At 52.8% G+C, this 14,888-nt stretch overlaps 1 protein-coding gene across 12 annotated transcripts in view; it reads left to right on the forward strand.

The window, feature by feature from the left end:
• The first annotated feature begins 3,104 nt into the window (after positions 1 to 3,104).
• ANK1 (ankyrin 1) overlaps positions 3,105 to 14,888 on the forward strand; it is a 207,503-nt gene continuing 195,719 nt past the window's right edge. For 8 of the 12 annotated variants that reach the window (XM_059155988.1, XM_059155990.1, XM_059155997.1 and 5 more), the window contains exon 1: positions 3,106 to 3,488. In XM_059155988.1, the coding sequence (XP_059011971.1) occupies positions 3,363 to 3,488 (126 nt within the window). In that variant the 5' untranslated portion in view covers positions 3,106 to 3,362. Of the gene's footprint in view, positions 3,489 to 14,888 lie in introns of all 12 variants that reach the window. The other 4 variants (XM_059155991.1, XM_059156001.1, XM_059155995.1 and 1 more) reach the window with 2 other exon arrangements.

A 14,888-nucleotide genomic window follows, 5' to 3' on the forward strand; every position in this document is an offset into this window, starting at 1 on the left:
CAACTATAATTAAAAAAAAAAAAGAGGAAACTAAAGCTCCACAGGGCACTTTGTTTTACTGAATCATTTCACCTTTGCTCTCCCTGCCCCCCACTTCCTCCTGACAATGCCTCAAGGGAGGTATTACCAGTGGCCTTGTTTATAGATAAGGAGGTTGAGTAATTGAGTACAGCCTCTAGGTGAGGTAATTGAGTACAGCCTCGAGGTGAGGAGTGGGTGCTCTGGGGCCAGCCTGCTGGGGCCAAATCCTGGCTCCACAACTGAGGAGCTGAGGCCTGGAGTAAGTGACTTCCCTCCCTTGTGCTCCATCTCCCGCATCTGGAAAGTGGTGACAATGCTGGGGGCAATGGAAGTGCTGAATAAGTAAGCGTCCACTGGTCTCACTGTTATTCCGTGTTGATTCCTTCTCACATGTAGATTGAGCCTCTACTGTGTGCCAGACAGCATGGTGAGCCAAACCAGACACTATGCCTTTCCTTACAGAGTTTAAAGTCTAGGGGGGGAGACGGGCTTGAATCAAAACCATCACACCAATGTAAAAGTGTATTCACGGCAGGTGTTCTGAAGGGGGCACAGATGGTGTTATGATGAGACGGTAGAACTAGTCTAGTCGGGGGCTCCAGAAGGACCTCCTGGACAAAGTGAAGATCCCCTTGATGGGGCTGAGTGAGTTGAAATGAACCAGATTAGGGCCCGGTTGAGAGGACCGTTAGAATGGGACAGAGCAGTCTCGGCGGGGGCAACAAGGACAGACTCCCCGTGGAGGGCCAGCACTGAGCAGTTGAGGCTGGAGCACTGTACCAGGATGCACCTGGGGTGAGACCAGCCGGTGCTGGGAAGAGTCTGATCATTCAGGTCCTCGTAGGCCAGATAGAAGGTTTTGACCTTTGTTCCAGAAGCCAAAAAGAAGGATGGTAAGCTGAGAAGAGATAATGATCAGATGTGTATTTTGAAAAGATGAGTGTGACTGCATTGTGAGGGGTGGATAGGCGGGTTGCCTGGCAGGGATGCAGGTGCTGATGGGGAGGAGACCTCCAGTCACAGGTGTGTGGGCCTGGCACTCAGAGGAGAGGTCTGTGCTGGGGCAAGCTGATTATAGCCATGGTCATGGGGGGGGGGGGGGACCATCTAGAGCTGTCCTGTCCAATACAGCAAGCACCAGTCACATGAACCCCTTAGACAACTGAAATGTGCCTGATCTGAATGGAGATGGGCTCTAATATAAAATACTGAATTTCGAAGTATGAAAGAATGTGAGGTATCTCATTAATAATTTTACATCGTTTGCATGTTGAAATGATAACACTTTGGATACACTGAATAAAATAAATCATTCAAATTAATTTTACCAGTTTCTTTTCACTTTTTAAAATGTGGCTACTTGAAGATTTAAATCACATAGGGGATTGGGATTCGTGGCTCCCATTAAGCTTCAGTTGGACAATGCTGATCTAGAGAGAGAGGAGAAGAGAGTCCACAACCCAGCCCCGGGGAAGGACAATGGTCAAAGCAAAAGTTCAGCCAGCCCCTTAATTACTGACTCCCATCTAAGAAGGAGCAGCGGGGATGAGAGACGTGGTGGTGTGGGGGGTTGTCGCGAAGGGGTGTGCGGTGGAATAGGGACTTGGAGGGGGAGTGCGAGGCGCAGGGAGGTAAGGTTTCAGTAAGGGAAAAAGCATGGAGTCTGGAGAGCAAGTGGGGTGATTTGACCACTCCCTAAGTTTGTACAGCGCAGGGGGGTGTGCAGCTCAGAGCACTTTGAGAGGCACAAAAGAGATTTCCTCTCTCCAGGCTCTGCTCTGTGCTTCCTTAAATGTCTGCATCAAGCCCTCAGTTTAGGGCAGAAGGAAACAGACTATTTCATCAAACTTTACCAACTCCTAAATATTATTTTCTAAAATCCACCTTTACTCTTAAGTGGGCCAGGAGCTCCGTCCTACCTGGTGGGAAGGAGTGGGTTGGGAGCGGCGCCAGACTGAAGGGGCAGCGATTCCCAAGTTGGGGCCTCAGTTTTCCCGCCTGTCGCCTGAAGGAGGGGGTAGGTGAGCTTAAGGCCCCTCCTCCTCCCGCAGCCTGCCTTTGCGGCTGCGTGACCCAAACGCCAGGTGTGTGGTTCTTCATAGCTGAACACCGGGAAAGGCGTTGTTGTTGAGAGAGGGTGTGTGTGAGAGTGTTGAGAATTGGGGGGTGGGCGGTCCTCGGTGCAAAAACCTAATTCCACTCCCGTCAAAAGGGAACTCAAGGGAAAACTGCTCACTTTATCTTGGACACGTTTTCAAGCTATAATTGGCAAATATGCAAATGAAAGGCCCTAAGCTCTAAGCGAAAGACGGGGGGCGCGTGGGGGGGGGGCCGGGCTCTTCCCCGGGGAGCCTTGGCTCCGCGCGCGCCCCTCCGGGGGTGTCCTGGGCGGGAAGATCGCGGAGGCTCGGCGCTGGCTTGTCCCAGGCGGGCCGCGACCGCCGCGGGGGGGCGCCCCAAGGCCCGGCCCCAGCCCCGCCCTCGCCCCCGCCCCTGCCGCGCGGTCCGGGCCTCCGCGCCCCGCCGTGCTGTGGTTTCCGCCGCCGCCTCCAGGCGCGCTGGTCTGCGGGGTCGCCTGGGCGCGGGGCCCGCCGCCCGCCGCAGCCTCCCCTTGCCCCCTGGCGCGGCGAGGCCGCCCGCAGTAGGGTCCCCCGCGGTGCCCCAGTAGCTCGGGGTAGAGTGGTCGGCTTTGTTCCCTGAGACCCGACGGCACGGGGGCCCGTGCGTCTGGCGGCCGCGGCGGCGGCGGCGGCACTGCAGTGGTGGAAGCGCGGCCCGCCCGCCTGCCTGTAGCCGGCCGCTCGCAATGCACCAGCGCGGGCGCCCTGCGCGCCCAGCCTCGTCTGGCCGGCCGGGCCCCCCGGCTGCGAGCGGCCCCTGCGCCCTCCTGCGTTAACTGCTGGAGTCCGCCTCCTCCCCGGCCCGCTCGCAGCTCGCCGCTCGCCGCAGTACCAGCCGCCTCCCCGCCCCCGCCCCCCGCGCCGCCGCCGCCGCCGCCGCCGCCGCCGCCTCGGCCGCCGCAGGAGAGGGAGGGAGGGACGGAGGGAGGGAGGCGGCGGGGCCGAGCCCAGAGCCCGTCCCGGGCGCTGGTGAGCGTGCTCCGGCCGCGGCGGGAGGCGCCATCCGGGGGCCGCCGGGCAGCCGCGGCGCGCCTCTCCCTCCGAGCGTCTCGCAGGCGCCTCCCCCGCCGACCGGGTCGCATCCTTCCCGCGGTGGGTTAAGAAGCTCCCCCCTCCGCGGAGCAGAGACTCATTTTTTTTTCCTCCTCGGGAGGGTGTCGCCACCTGGATTGCCAAGTGTGAGGGGTCCGGGAGGCGGGGACCGGAGCACCGTGACCCGCCATGGCTCAGGCGGCCAAACAGCTGAAGAAAATCAAAGACATCGAGGCGCAGGCCCTCCAGGAGCAGAAGGAGAAGGAGGAATCCAACAGGAAGCGGAGGAACCGCTCCCGTGACCGAAAGAAGAAGGTAAGAGGGGGGCGGCGGCGACAGCCCGGTGGCAGAGGCGCCCTGGAGGTGGTCGCTGGGGGAAGGGGCTCGGCGGACGTAAGAACGAGATGGGGGCGCGGGGACCCGGGCGCCGGCGGAGTTGATGCCGCTCGAGAGTGGAGGGCGCGGGGTGGGGGAGAAGGAGGGAAGAGGCTTCGGGGCCGCGGGGCAGAGGACAGGGCAAGAGGCTGGAAGGGCAGAGCGGGCGGCCAGGAGGCTGAGGGCGCGCTGAAGCCCGCCGGCGCGGCGGCCGCGAGGACCTTTCAGCACCGTGGACAGATACCGGCAAGCCCGCCCGGCTCCGGGAGGAACTTTTCCGGCCTCCCAGCGGCGGGCGAGGGTGACGGGCTGCTCCGCTCGGGCTCGCCGCCTCTCCGGGCTTTGCAAGGAAGCTGGTTTGGGGAACTGCGGCTCCGCGCTCCCGAGGCTGCTCTGCCCGGCGCCTCCCCCGGTCACCCACGCTCCCACAAGGAGGGCTTCGTTCCCAAGTCTCTGAACCCGGGTGTGGGGCGGGGAGGAGGGTCTCCTGTCCTTCCTCGACCCTTCTCGAGCCCAGGAAGAGTCTTTCCTAACCCTCTGAGTCCAGCGGCAGAAAGGCATGCCCCCGGGGCATTTGGCAGCATCCTCTGTTCAGGTCACTCAAGATGAGCGACTGATGGCCAGGAGGGGAAGTTCCTTTGGAAGCCAGACACGGGTGCTGTCCAGCTTGGCCCAAGGGCCTGGTCAGAGAACAGGTCTGCTTTTTTGTAGAGGAATACCGAGGCAAGGTATTGCCCTGCCCCCATTCCATGACCCAGACCCCTTAGAGCAGCTGTTGGTGTGTTGGGCACTTCCCTTCTGGTCTGGGGTCTCCCTACACCTTACTAAAGCATCTCTAGAAACACCTTTGGTGAGAAACACCTCTTCCTCTGAATTATCTTTCATTGTAAAGGGAGGGTGCAATTAATTGGGTAGAGGGCTCCAGCTGAGAGGTGTTTTAGAGGCACCCCCCCCCCCCCCCATGGAGGAGGCCAGGAGTACATCGATGCAGTTCTGGGAAGTGGAGGTAGGGCGGAACTCGATTGTCAGGAGAGCCATTTTAACCCAAAGAAGTCCGTGTGGGGCACAGCCTACAAGCTTACTCACCAGGGAATGGGACCCCTCCCGGTTCTGAGCAGAGGCACTGGTCTTGATCGAGAAGGAAATGTTTTTGGTTTGGGTCCTCCACTCCCCCCACTGAAATTGTCTTACTCTGAGAAAGAAGTTTGGAGCCTTGGTTGACAGCAGAGTGTGGAGAAGACAGCTTGTGGGTCACACTCCACTTAGCAGTTGGTCAGCAGGACCCACATCCAGCCTTTTTCCTAGAGATGAGACACAGGGACAGAGATGTTCTCTGACTGTAGCCGAATTAACCAGCCCACTCTAGGCTTTCCTGCACCCCTTCAAGAGCCAGCCCCTCCTCCCTCAAGGGATTTCCATGGTATGTGTGTAAATAGTAGTTTCCCAAAGGCACCACCCCTTTAGAAGGACCAAAAAAGAGGCCTTCCCCAAACCTACAGTGAATCAGAGTTTGGGCTGGTGCCACCGAGAGAATCTCAAGTCCTTCTGCTAGGGTCTGAAATACCAGAGCCCATCCTGTGAGTCAGACAGGGGGAAGTCTGATTATATCTGACAGTGCTCACCCACTTCCTTGGCATGAATGTGAACTTCTTGTTAGAAAAGCGTGCTCTCTATTTCCATTCCTGCCTATTGCTTTAGGAGCCAAGCTGATCCTCTCCCAAACTGCTCACTCAGTGTTTTTATCCCACTTCTTGCTTGGAGCTTCTTCCTTGATGCTCCTGATACCTTAAATAATTTTTTTGAGCAATAGTCAAAACAGAACTCTTCCTTCTTCTTCTTTGGTTTCTTTCCATCCTATAAAGCTCCCTTTAATATGACTCTGCATCCCAACTGCCTATAATACACACGCAGAAGAGTGGCAATCTCAATATTCTTTTTACCTCTTTGGTGTTAATCTTCACATTCTTATGAACTTTATGTCCATTGTGAGTGCTGGGTGAAAAGAGATTTCCCTCCCCCTGAGCGGTGTTATTTTGTTTTCTAGCTGGTTGTAGCATACTGCGTCAGTAAGCATTCAGAAATCTTCCATACGGATATTCATTATCGTATGCAGTACCCTGCGTGCTAGGACGGATTCGACAGTAACAGGGAAATCTTAAGTCGAAGTGAGAGCGGTGACATAAACTCTCAGAGCTGATTCTTGGGACAAGGAGGTTATGGTATGGAGTGAGGTTTGGGGTGCTTCGTTTCTATTCTGTAATGATTGTGAGATTTCCTAGCTCTGGGCGCAGACTTGAGGGCCGCCTCAGAGACTAGAGTTAACACTTATAGCAAAATGCAAAATCGCAAGAAGGTGGAGGGGTCTGGAGGGAAATAGGAGGGAGGGCAGAGCCATGCAGAAAGAGATATTTAGAGGAGGCAGAGGAAGCTGCCCTAGGGGGTGGGGAAGCAGATGGCCAGGGTTGAAGGTTCATATGAGGTGAAGTCTAACCTGGGCCAATGAAGGAACCTTTGAAGGGAAGGATGATTAAAATCAAGCAGGTGGGGACTTTAGTGTTGGTCCCCACAGACTGGGGCTGCCGTGGAACCATCCTTGTCATCAGCACGAAGAAGGAACTTCACGGAGGCAAGCGAACATTTTATTCCAGTGAATTGGTAATTCATAGGAACATAGACCCGAGCCAAGGGCATTCTGAATTTACGGAAAGGAAAGGTGTTTGTTCCGTGGGTAACCTACTTAGCAGGGACTGACGGAGCAGAACTGAATCCCTCCCCGTTTGTAGAAAGAACCGTGGTTGTAACTTCAACACTGGTTGCAGTTTTTATGGTTGATGATATTGTGTGGGCAGGCGCTTGCTAAGGGGTGCTGTGCAGTGGGGGTGGAGGCTGGTGTTGTGACGCACTGACTGACACAGATAGAAACCACCTCGACACAGGGAACTGAGCTAAAACTCTGGAGCTCTAAAGATGCCTGCATTCTTCTGGGGCTCCATTCAGTTTTCTGTTTGTGGAGCACGCATCCTTGTCAGATGCTGGATGTCAGAGCTGCAGCTTTAAAGAAGGAAAAAAAAAAACAACAACCCGGAATCCATGACATTTACTGATAAGTCCCCCTGCTTCTGAAGGCTGGGATGGAAATAAATAAGTGGCCAAGCATGTGTAAAGCAGGCATTTGCATGAAGAACGAAAGCTTTCTCAGGCTGAGGACGCCTTGGGCACAGGAAGATGTGTGCTTTTTATGTTTACCCAGGGCTTGAGATTAGGAGAGGAGGACCGGGAGGTTGGAGAGAAAGTGAGGCCCTGCATGGGAGGAGGGTCAGGATTCAGTAAAGGAGCAGAGGATGAAGGCATGAGCGAGACTGCTAGGGAGAGGAGGCGCTGGCAGCTCAGCCCTGCTTTATGGGGTTCGGTTAATCCTGCCACCTGCTACCTCCCACCCTGGGAGGGCGTTTACTGAGCTCTCCTCCTTGTGCCTGCATCTGTCCCCCTGCCTCATCCTCTGCTTTTGGTGAGAGAAGAGATCATGCCCTATTCCTGGCTGTATCCCCAGTACCTGACACATAATAGGTGTGCAGTAAACGCCTAAGGGATGATTGGTTGAATGAACAGATTAATATATTTGTCCCCGCTAGCTTTGATGTTGTCTTTGTCATCGGCATGGCTTCAGGTGAACAATATACACTTCTAAGGTCTTTTGGGGGCATCTGAAGAAAGTCTGGTATTTCTTTCTCTTCTAATCATTGGCAAAGCTGTAGAGCATCCTCGGTAGGCAGTGGGACGAGCTACTTTCTTGGTGCAGTGAATTCCACTACAGGGCATGCATTTAGTTCTTACAGGGTCTCTGCTACACTGAACGTCAAGTGGTTTTAGCCATTTGGACCAGCAGTGTTTGCACAGGGCCTCGAGGAGCCAAGAAGAAGAGAGCAGAGATCAAGCCAAGTGAGCCAAGGAGTGGAAAGTAGCCTTCACCGCTCTGCTGTGCAGCAGTGCCCATGGGTCTTTCCAGACTAGGCAGGGTGTCCCGGAGAGCACTCAGCCCCCCTCGCACCATGGGACAAAGCCCCGCTCCTGGACCGTGGACCTGTCCTTGTGTGTGATCCCGTGATTGGACTCGCAGGGGAGACTTGGGCTGACCCCATGAGTCTGGAGTGGTCCAGGCCAGGAGGGTGATGGGGGTAGGGAGGGGGAGAGGTGAGCAAGAGTGGGAGGAAGGGAAGGAAGTGAAGCCGGAGCGTCATGGGGGCCCACGTCTCCTAACTGTAAGGGTCTCAGATGTAAATTTCTGCTGTTGTCTGCCAGTGAGTTTATCCTTTCCATGTGAGATCTGGAAGACAGGCTGGAAAGAGAATGGGGTTCAGCACTTATCTTTAAATCTAGGTCCTGCTGCCACATTACATCACAAGTATATGTCCCCGTATGAATTGATCCTTGTATATAAAGTCTCTTTGGCTTTTGAATAGCATAATCAAGGTGCACTGCATGTTCATTATTAAAGGTGTTAATTTATTACTTGCAAGGCTTTAAAATACACCACAACTTTGGTAACCCTGCTTTGGCATCTCTTCTTATTTTGGTATCTCAGGACCCTCCAAAAACTGGCCGTAGCCTGTCCTTCTGGAGCTCTGGGAGCTACCGTCAGTGGCTGAAGTTGTGTGAACTTTCCCAATCTGCTCTGGGTTCCTCTCCCAACCCAGTGCTTCCTGCCCTGCTGCAGGGACTATGGCGCTGGGGGTCTTTCCCCAGCTGCTCCCGTCACCCCCCAACCATTCGCTAGACCAAGAGAGCGGGGACTTGTGACCACATGCACTGCACCCTCAATGATGTCCAGCGCTCTGCAGTTTGCACAACTTTTGCTCCTCGCAGCCACTGCTCAAAGTATGAGGGGCAGCAGCCAAAACTCAGAGCCGGAAGCACACACAGCCTCATGGCGAAGGGGACCGTGCCAGGCAGCTCCATGACCTGTCCCTTCCCTTGCTCAGCCTGGCAAACTGCTGGCTCACCAGTTCTGCTTATCTCCTCTCACTGTGGCTTTTTCTTAACCCCATTCTGAGGCTCCTTCCTCCATCTTTCCACAAAAGTGAACAGACACTAGTGAACGGGACCATGTGCCAGGCACTCGCCCTATTTGAGCTCATCCTCATACTTTGCCTCGGTAATGCCCTTGTAGAGGCAGAGCCCTTATCCACGTCTTTCTCCTTTGGTGCCAGAGCCTGTCAGTCCATTCTTCAGGGAACCCTTCCTGAATGTCCCCTTCTCACCTCCATGCCCTGGTTCCTCCTCCGCCCTGTAGACCTTTGTCCTGCAGGGGGTGGGGTGGGGCAGTGCACTCATGTGCACGTTCTTGTTTTATCCTTTCTATTAAACTGTAAGCTCCTTGAAGACAAAGCCTGAGTCTTCATACTTACAAATTCAATAAATATTTATAATTTGAATTGATTCAGAAGCTACATGTAACTGATTAAGATTTTCAGACTTTTTTTTTCTTGGTCTTTCTATTTGATTTTGGAAGAGTTGGCCCTACAGAATTGGAACCAAGTAAATCTATTTTTTCCCTGAATTATTCTGCCTAAAGCAAAGTCATCAATGTTTCATTTTGGAAAAAAGCAAGTAAGCTTTGCTTGGCTCCATACCTCCATTTCCGGTTCTGGGAAAGCAGCTCAAAATCCTCTCACTCTACAGTGTGGTGGGTTAGGAGTCAGTTCTGGAGGTTCCAGCTACATGTGCGTGAATAAGCCTCTAAATTTCTCTGAGCCTCAGTTTGCTCATCCGCAAAATAGGGATGAGAATCAGATGAGTGTGCTTTGTAAACTTTAAAACTCCCCTGATACTTAAAAGGCTATCGTTAACAACATAACAATTATTAATTAAAGTATTCTTTCTAATGAATCCAATGCCAAAGCTCCTGCCTGGCCTTCTAGTCGGGGGTGTGAAAGTTTGATGTGTGCCTGGGAAGGCCAGCATATTATTATTTCAGTGCTGGTAAATGAGAAAAAGTTACTTTAAATAATATCTTCATTTCATTTTCAGGAAAGGAATGAATATCCTATTTTGACAAAATTTATCATGGCAGACTTAGCTCCATGGGTCCAGTTTGAAACTTCGAGATGGGCTTTATTAAAGTACCACATGGCAATGTAACTGTATATCAAAAGAAGAACATGACAGTGGTTCCTAAATTATCTGAGACTACCATCACCAGTAGAACCATGGCTGATAAATCCAGGGTGTGTAATATCAAGATAATGGAACACACGATGTTAGGGGCAGACCAAACTCCTCCAGGGAAACTCTGGGCATCTTCAGAGTGGACACGTAACACCTGCTTCAAGCAAGGGGAATGTGCATTATGGACACTCAAAGCTAAAGCAAAGAAGATTTAATGGCCAGCCAATTAAAACAACAACAACAACTTGTTTCCTTTGCTCCCAATGTGACTGGCTGGTTGCCTTCAAAGAGCTTTTCTCCGTGTCTTTGATAAGGCCATAATACATTTTCTGCTTCAGTTAGTACATTTCTGTCCATTTCAGAGCATCCTTGACAATGCTATGGCAAAAGCAGGCTGCTTTGTTTATCAAAGGAGGGGTCTGTATTTATCGAGAGCCCGCGTGTCCTACAGGCATTGTCTCCCTGGAGCCTCACATAGTGCAGAGCGGGGCTCCAGCCCAGCCTGGCTTCCTGGTTTTATTTGTAGACCTCGTCCCAAGGCTGCCTGCTTAGGTATATGACACGCCCTCAGGACAGTCAAGGCTGTGTGAGGCACTGAGAAGGGAGACAGTGCTGACCATGTTTCCCCTGCCTTCCCCAGAAGGACTTGCAAATTCATGGGAAAGCTGCCAGAGGAGCGAGTGACCCAGGACAGAACGGAGGCAGGTGATCTGGGTTTCGGACGGGAGCGCTGGCATCTGGATTCCCGCTGGGACATGCATGTCCACGGGCTCCTCTGTAGGTCTCAGGAGCAGCCTTGTGATTGTGGGAGTCTTCCCAGCCCCCCTGCCCCGCCCCCCGATTTAAGACAACAGACCAATTGAAAAGAGTGACTGAAAACCAAATCCTGGGGGTTACCTGCTCTATTTCTGGCTCTTCTGCTTCATGAAATGGCTATTTCCCCTTTATTTTGTGTGTGGGAGATTTCTCTCCCTACCACATAGTCAGCTTCTTGTCCATATAATTGTTTAATAATGAGTAGCTCCACTGTGCCAGCATTTCTGCCATTATCCTCTGTTCTTTCCTCCTCTCTGAGACTTTTGCTTGTTATGTGGAGGAGTCCCTGGCCCCCCGGGGGCCTTCACGTGAACTGCTTGCCCACAGCTGGACTTGGTGTTGGGGAGGCGGGGCCTACTGGGAACGGGAGGGGAGGGGGGCCCGGCTCTTGCCCGGAGTTCGCCCATCTATCCATTGCTGGATGCCTGGGGTGTCCTCTGCCGCTCCAAAGAAGTCAGGTGGTCTAAGTATGGCCAAGGGAGCAGAGTGCGGTCAGAAAGAAGACAGGCGTGGGCGGTTAGAAGGCAGCGACTGTTATTAAAGTAGAATTGGGAGAGGAGGGCACAGTGCGCGGGGAAGCACTACAGGGAAAAGGAAAGGGTCTCTGACTCCTCCCCTCAGTTCTGAGATTGAAGGACAGCTCCCAGACACCCAGGTGAGACCCACGGGGAAAGAGACGGGTAATGGGGCCAGGGGTCTCTCCACTTTGCTAGTATCAGACCAGCTGGGGGAGAGGGCTCATTAACCGCAGACCTGCCCCGTCTCTATCTTCGGAGTCTGACACTGGGTGCGGGTGCGGTCAGGCACCCGCATGTCCAGCAGAACAAAGGCTTTCTGGTTTGGTCTATGCAAGCCTCACCCAAGGGGAGATTGCTGGACACGCAGGTGCCTGACCCCAGCCGCACCCAAGGTCAGACTCTCATTCCCTGCAGGAACGGGGCAAGTAAAGGGCTGGGTTAAGCACTGTGGTCAGTCCTATGGGAGAAGTAAGCCTGGCCAGGCCCGAAGGAGGGATGGCCTGGGGAAGTGGCCTGGAGGCTTCTAGAGGTCGAGGATGGGTCTTCAGTGGGCCAGCCATTCAGCGGAGGCAAAAGCCTGTGTGGAGGGCAGGCAAGAGGGTTCGGAGGGGGCAGTGGGCTGGGAACTGTGGGCTCAACAGTGGGAACAGAGAAAGCAGGGTGAGGGAGCCCTGGAAGGGGCAGCAGAGAGAGCCAAGGCACGGGTCCAGCCATGTCCAAAGGGCGGAGGCAAACTGAGGGGCTCCAGGCAGAAGTCTGAACCGTTCCCGTGCCACAGAAACTCTATGGTATGTTGAAGGCTAATCCAGCTGAGGGGCAGGCTGATTTGAGCTGGGGCAGCTCCTGGGGATGGAAAGCATGTGGCAAATTAGCTATTTGGGTGGTAGAAAAAAACCGGTCTTTGTTGTAATAGAGTAGGTACCAGTAGTCAAGGCTGATCTTGACTTATGTTTAACCTATTAGCGTGTGTGTGTATGTGTGTGTGTGTGTGTGTGTATGATTAAATGTTCAAAAGACCTAATTTCTGACTTGGTGTTGGGCTAGTTAGTTGGTGATGCCTTTCATTGAGCTAGGAAAGAGGAGGGAAGAGCTTAGGAAGAAGATGATGCATCCTTTGGGGAGCACGGATTGTCAGGTAGCTTCCTGGAGCTCTCGGTTGAGAGAGGGAGAGAGCTAGTAGAAACGGTTCTTAAATATCAGGGAGTCTGTTGGGCTGGCGGTGGAAGAGAGAGGTGTCGGTTCTAGTCTACGCTCTCCAGCAAGTCCCTGGAGTGCACATCTTCCGAGTGTTTGCTTTAACTAGGGCACATGCACGTGATAAGCCCTACCAGCCTTGTGAAACTAAGAGATCTGACTGGTGGACGCTCTTGCCTGCAGGGAAAGAAAGCCCCTGGGCTTGGTTGCGGAGATGGGCGCGGGGAGGCAGGACTGATTCCTTTCAACGAAGGACTTCAGCATCATCACCCCTATGGCAAAATGCTATCTATTCACTACACATGATGCTTGAAAGAATTTGTCTTTAAGAATATGTTTCTAATAAAAAAGCAGGAATATGTTTCAGATGTAATGTAATTTAAAATGCAATGTAAATGTAATTAAAAGAAAAGGCAAAGGATGCCCGGCTTGTCAGAAAGGAGAGCCAGCCTTCTCTGCCTCCGTGTCTGGAGGTGAAAGCTGGAATTTATAGATGACGTCACACCCCCCAGTAAAGAATTCCAAGGTGGTGTGGACTAGAGCCAAGTAGGTAACAGAATGTACTGGCTCAAAACGGAGCTGGAGTATGGTCCCAAAAGTCTGGGCCGTTGGGTCTTGGCATGTGGAGCCATCCCTTGTAAACCAACTTGAAAATGTGTCTGCGTTGGGTCTAATCCTCCATTCGGCAGCCAGAGTGATCTTCCAAAAATGCAAATCAGATTTCGACACTCCCTCCTTTAAATCCTTCCGTAGCTTCTTAATTGCCCTTAGAATATACTCCAGGCTCATTAATCTGGGCTCCTTGGAACCCCCACCCCTGCCTGCCACCAGTCTAGCCCATAACTGCCTTTCCCATTTCATCTCCTTTCTGCAAGCTGCGCTCAGCTGGATTCGGAGCTTCTTCTGGTACTTAGGGTATGTGTGCTTTCTCTGCCTTTAGATCTTGCTGTCTGTTGAGTCTTTTTTTTTTTTTTTTTTTTTTAAAGTAAGCGCTACACCCAATGTGGGGCTTGAACTCATGACCCCAAGATCAAGAATCACAGGCTCTACCCACTGAGCCAGCCGGGTGCAGAGGCTAGCTGAGTCTTTTGCTCACACACGAATGCCAACTCGTCTGTCAGAATTCAGTGTGAACATTGCCTCCCAACTGCTAGACGAGGTTAGGTTGCCCTGCCCCATATGATTCCAAGACGCTTCCATTGCAAGGTGACGAGAAAATTCGAAGGACTTTCAGGATGTGTTGGGGAGTCATGTTTGATTGTGATGTCAATGCAGCAATAAAGAGATACGAGCTCTGGGGGGACATGGATTCAGATGGTCATGTGTTGGTGTCCTAGCTCTGATGTTTTCGATCTGGGGACTTTGGGCAAGTTGCTAATTAACCCCCTTGAGTATGCACGTGGCGGTGGGTAGCAGAGAGAACTCTGTCTGCACTTACGCCACCAAATAGACCAATAAATTAAGATTTTTAAGAATGGGACCACTGGCCTTCTCCTCTTTGACTCTGAATACAACTTAAAAGGTGAAAGTCTGGGGGCACTGGGGTGGCTAAGTTGGTTCGGCGTCCGACTCAAGTCGTGATCTAGCCCGTGTTGGGCTCTGCTCTCAGCATGCAGCCTGCTTAAGATTCTCTCTCTCCCTCTGCCCCTCCCCCTGTTCTGGTCTCTCTCTCTCTCAAATAAATAAATCTTGGGGGAAAAAAGGGGTGAAAGTTCTTAAATGAATTAGAAAAGACGGTGGAGAACCATGAACCTGATCTAAAACTCCAAAGTGAAGAATTGGAAACAGCTCAGATCAGAAAAGCTTCAATGTCTGGAATGTCCGTGGAGTCGTATTGCGTTTCTGGAGGTTTGAGACTCTCCTCTGGCACAAAGATTTGGCAAATTCCTCTGAATGCCATTGGAAAGAGCTGCTTTGGTCTCAGCCACTCTGGAAACCAGAATGCTGCCTTGTTGGTCTTAGGCTCAGGGGTGCTGGTGGGCAGGGCAGCCCCTTTGCTTGGCTTGCCCTGCCTGGGGATGCCATGGCCTGGCCCGTGTGTGACCGAGTCAGCCCACTAGCCTCCTCTGCTTGGGGACAGCTGCAGCGCCCATGGAGGGGACCCCGTGCTGGCTACCGATGTTGAGCAATGTGTTTGGGACCAGGTTGCTTTGCAGGCTTCTCAGATGGGCTTCACTACCTGCTTTAGGTAAAGCAAACTGCGATCAAGGTCTTCGAACAGTTTCTTCTACCCTCTCACAGGAGCCTCGGCCCTTTGGCCTCGTTCTGGAGCAGACCTGTACTGGGGGGACATCTGGACTACAAGCTGTGTGGATGAATCTTGACACTCACTCCACGTGGGCAGCACCCCACGCCCGACAGGACCTAGAAAGGGAAAACGTTATGATTCTGTCCCAGAAGTCGTACCATCATTGGTGGGCAGAACATTTGGGATGTTGCCTGTGAATCTGCCTTTCTCTGCCCCTGGCTGCATCTCCGCTGCTCTAGCCCATGTATCATTCCTGCAATAAGGTCCTTTAAGGTTCGCCTTTCCCACCCAGTCTTGACTTTAGAGCCAGAGTCATGCTTTTACAAACACTGTGGGATAGGTATCCCTTTCCTTCACAAAGACCTTTTGGTATTTCCCGTCCCCTTAGGATAAAGTCAG

This window comes from Mustela lutreola, chromosome 18, assembly GCF_030435805.1.
Source record: "Mustela lutreola isolate mMusLut2 chromosome 18, mMusLut2.pri, whole genome shotgun sequence".
Taxonomy (NCBI): Eukaryota; Metazoa; Chordata; class Mammalia; order Carnivora; family Mustelidae; genus Mustela; species Mustela lutreola.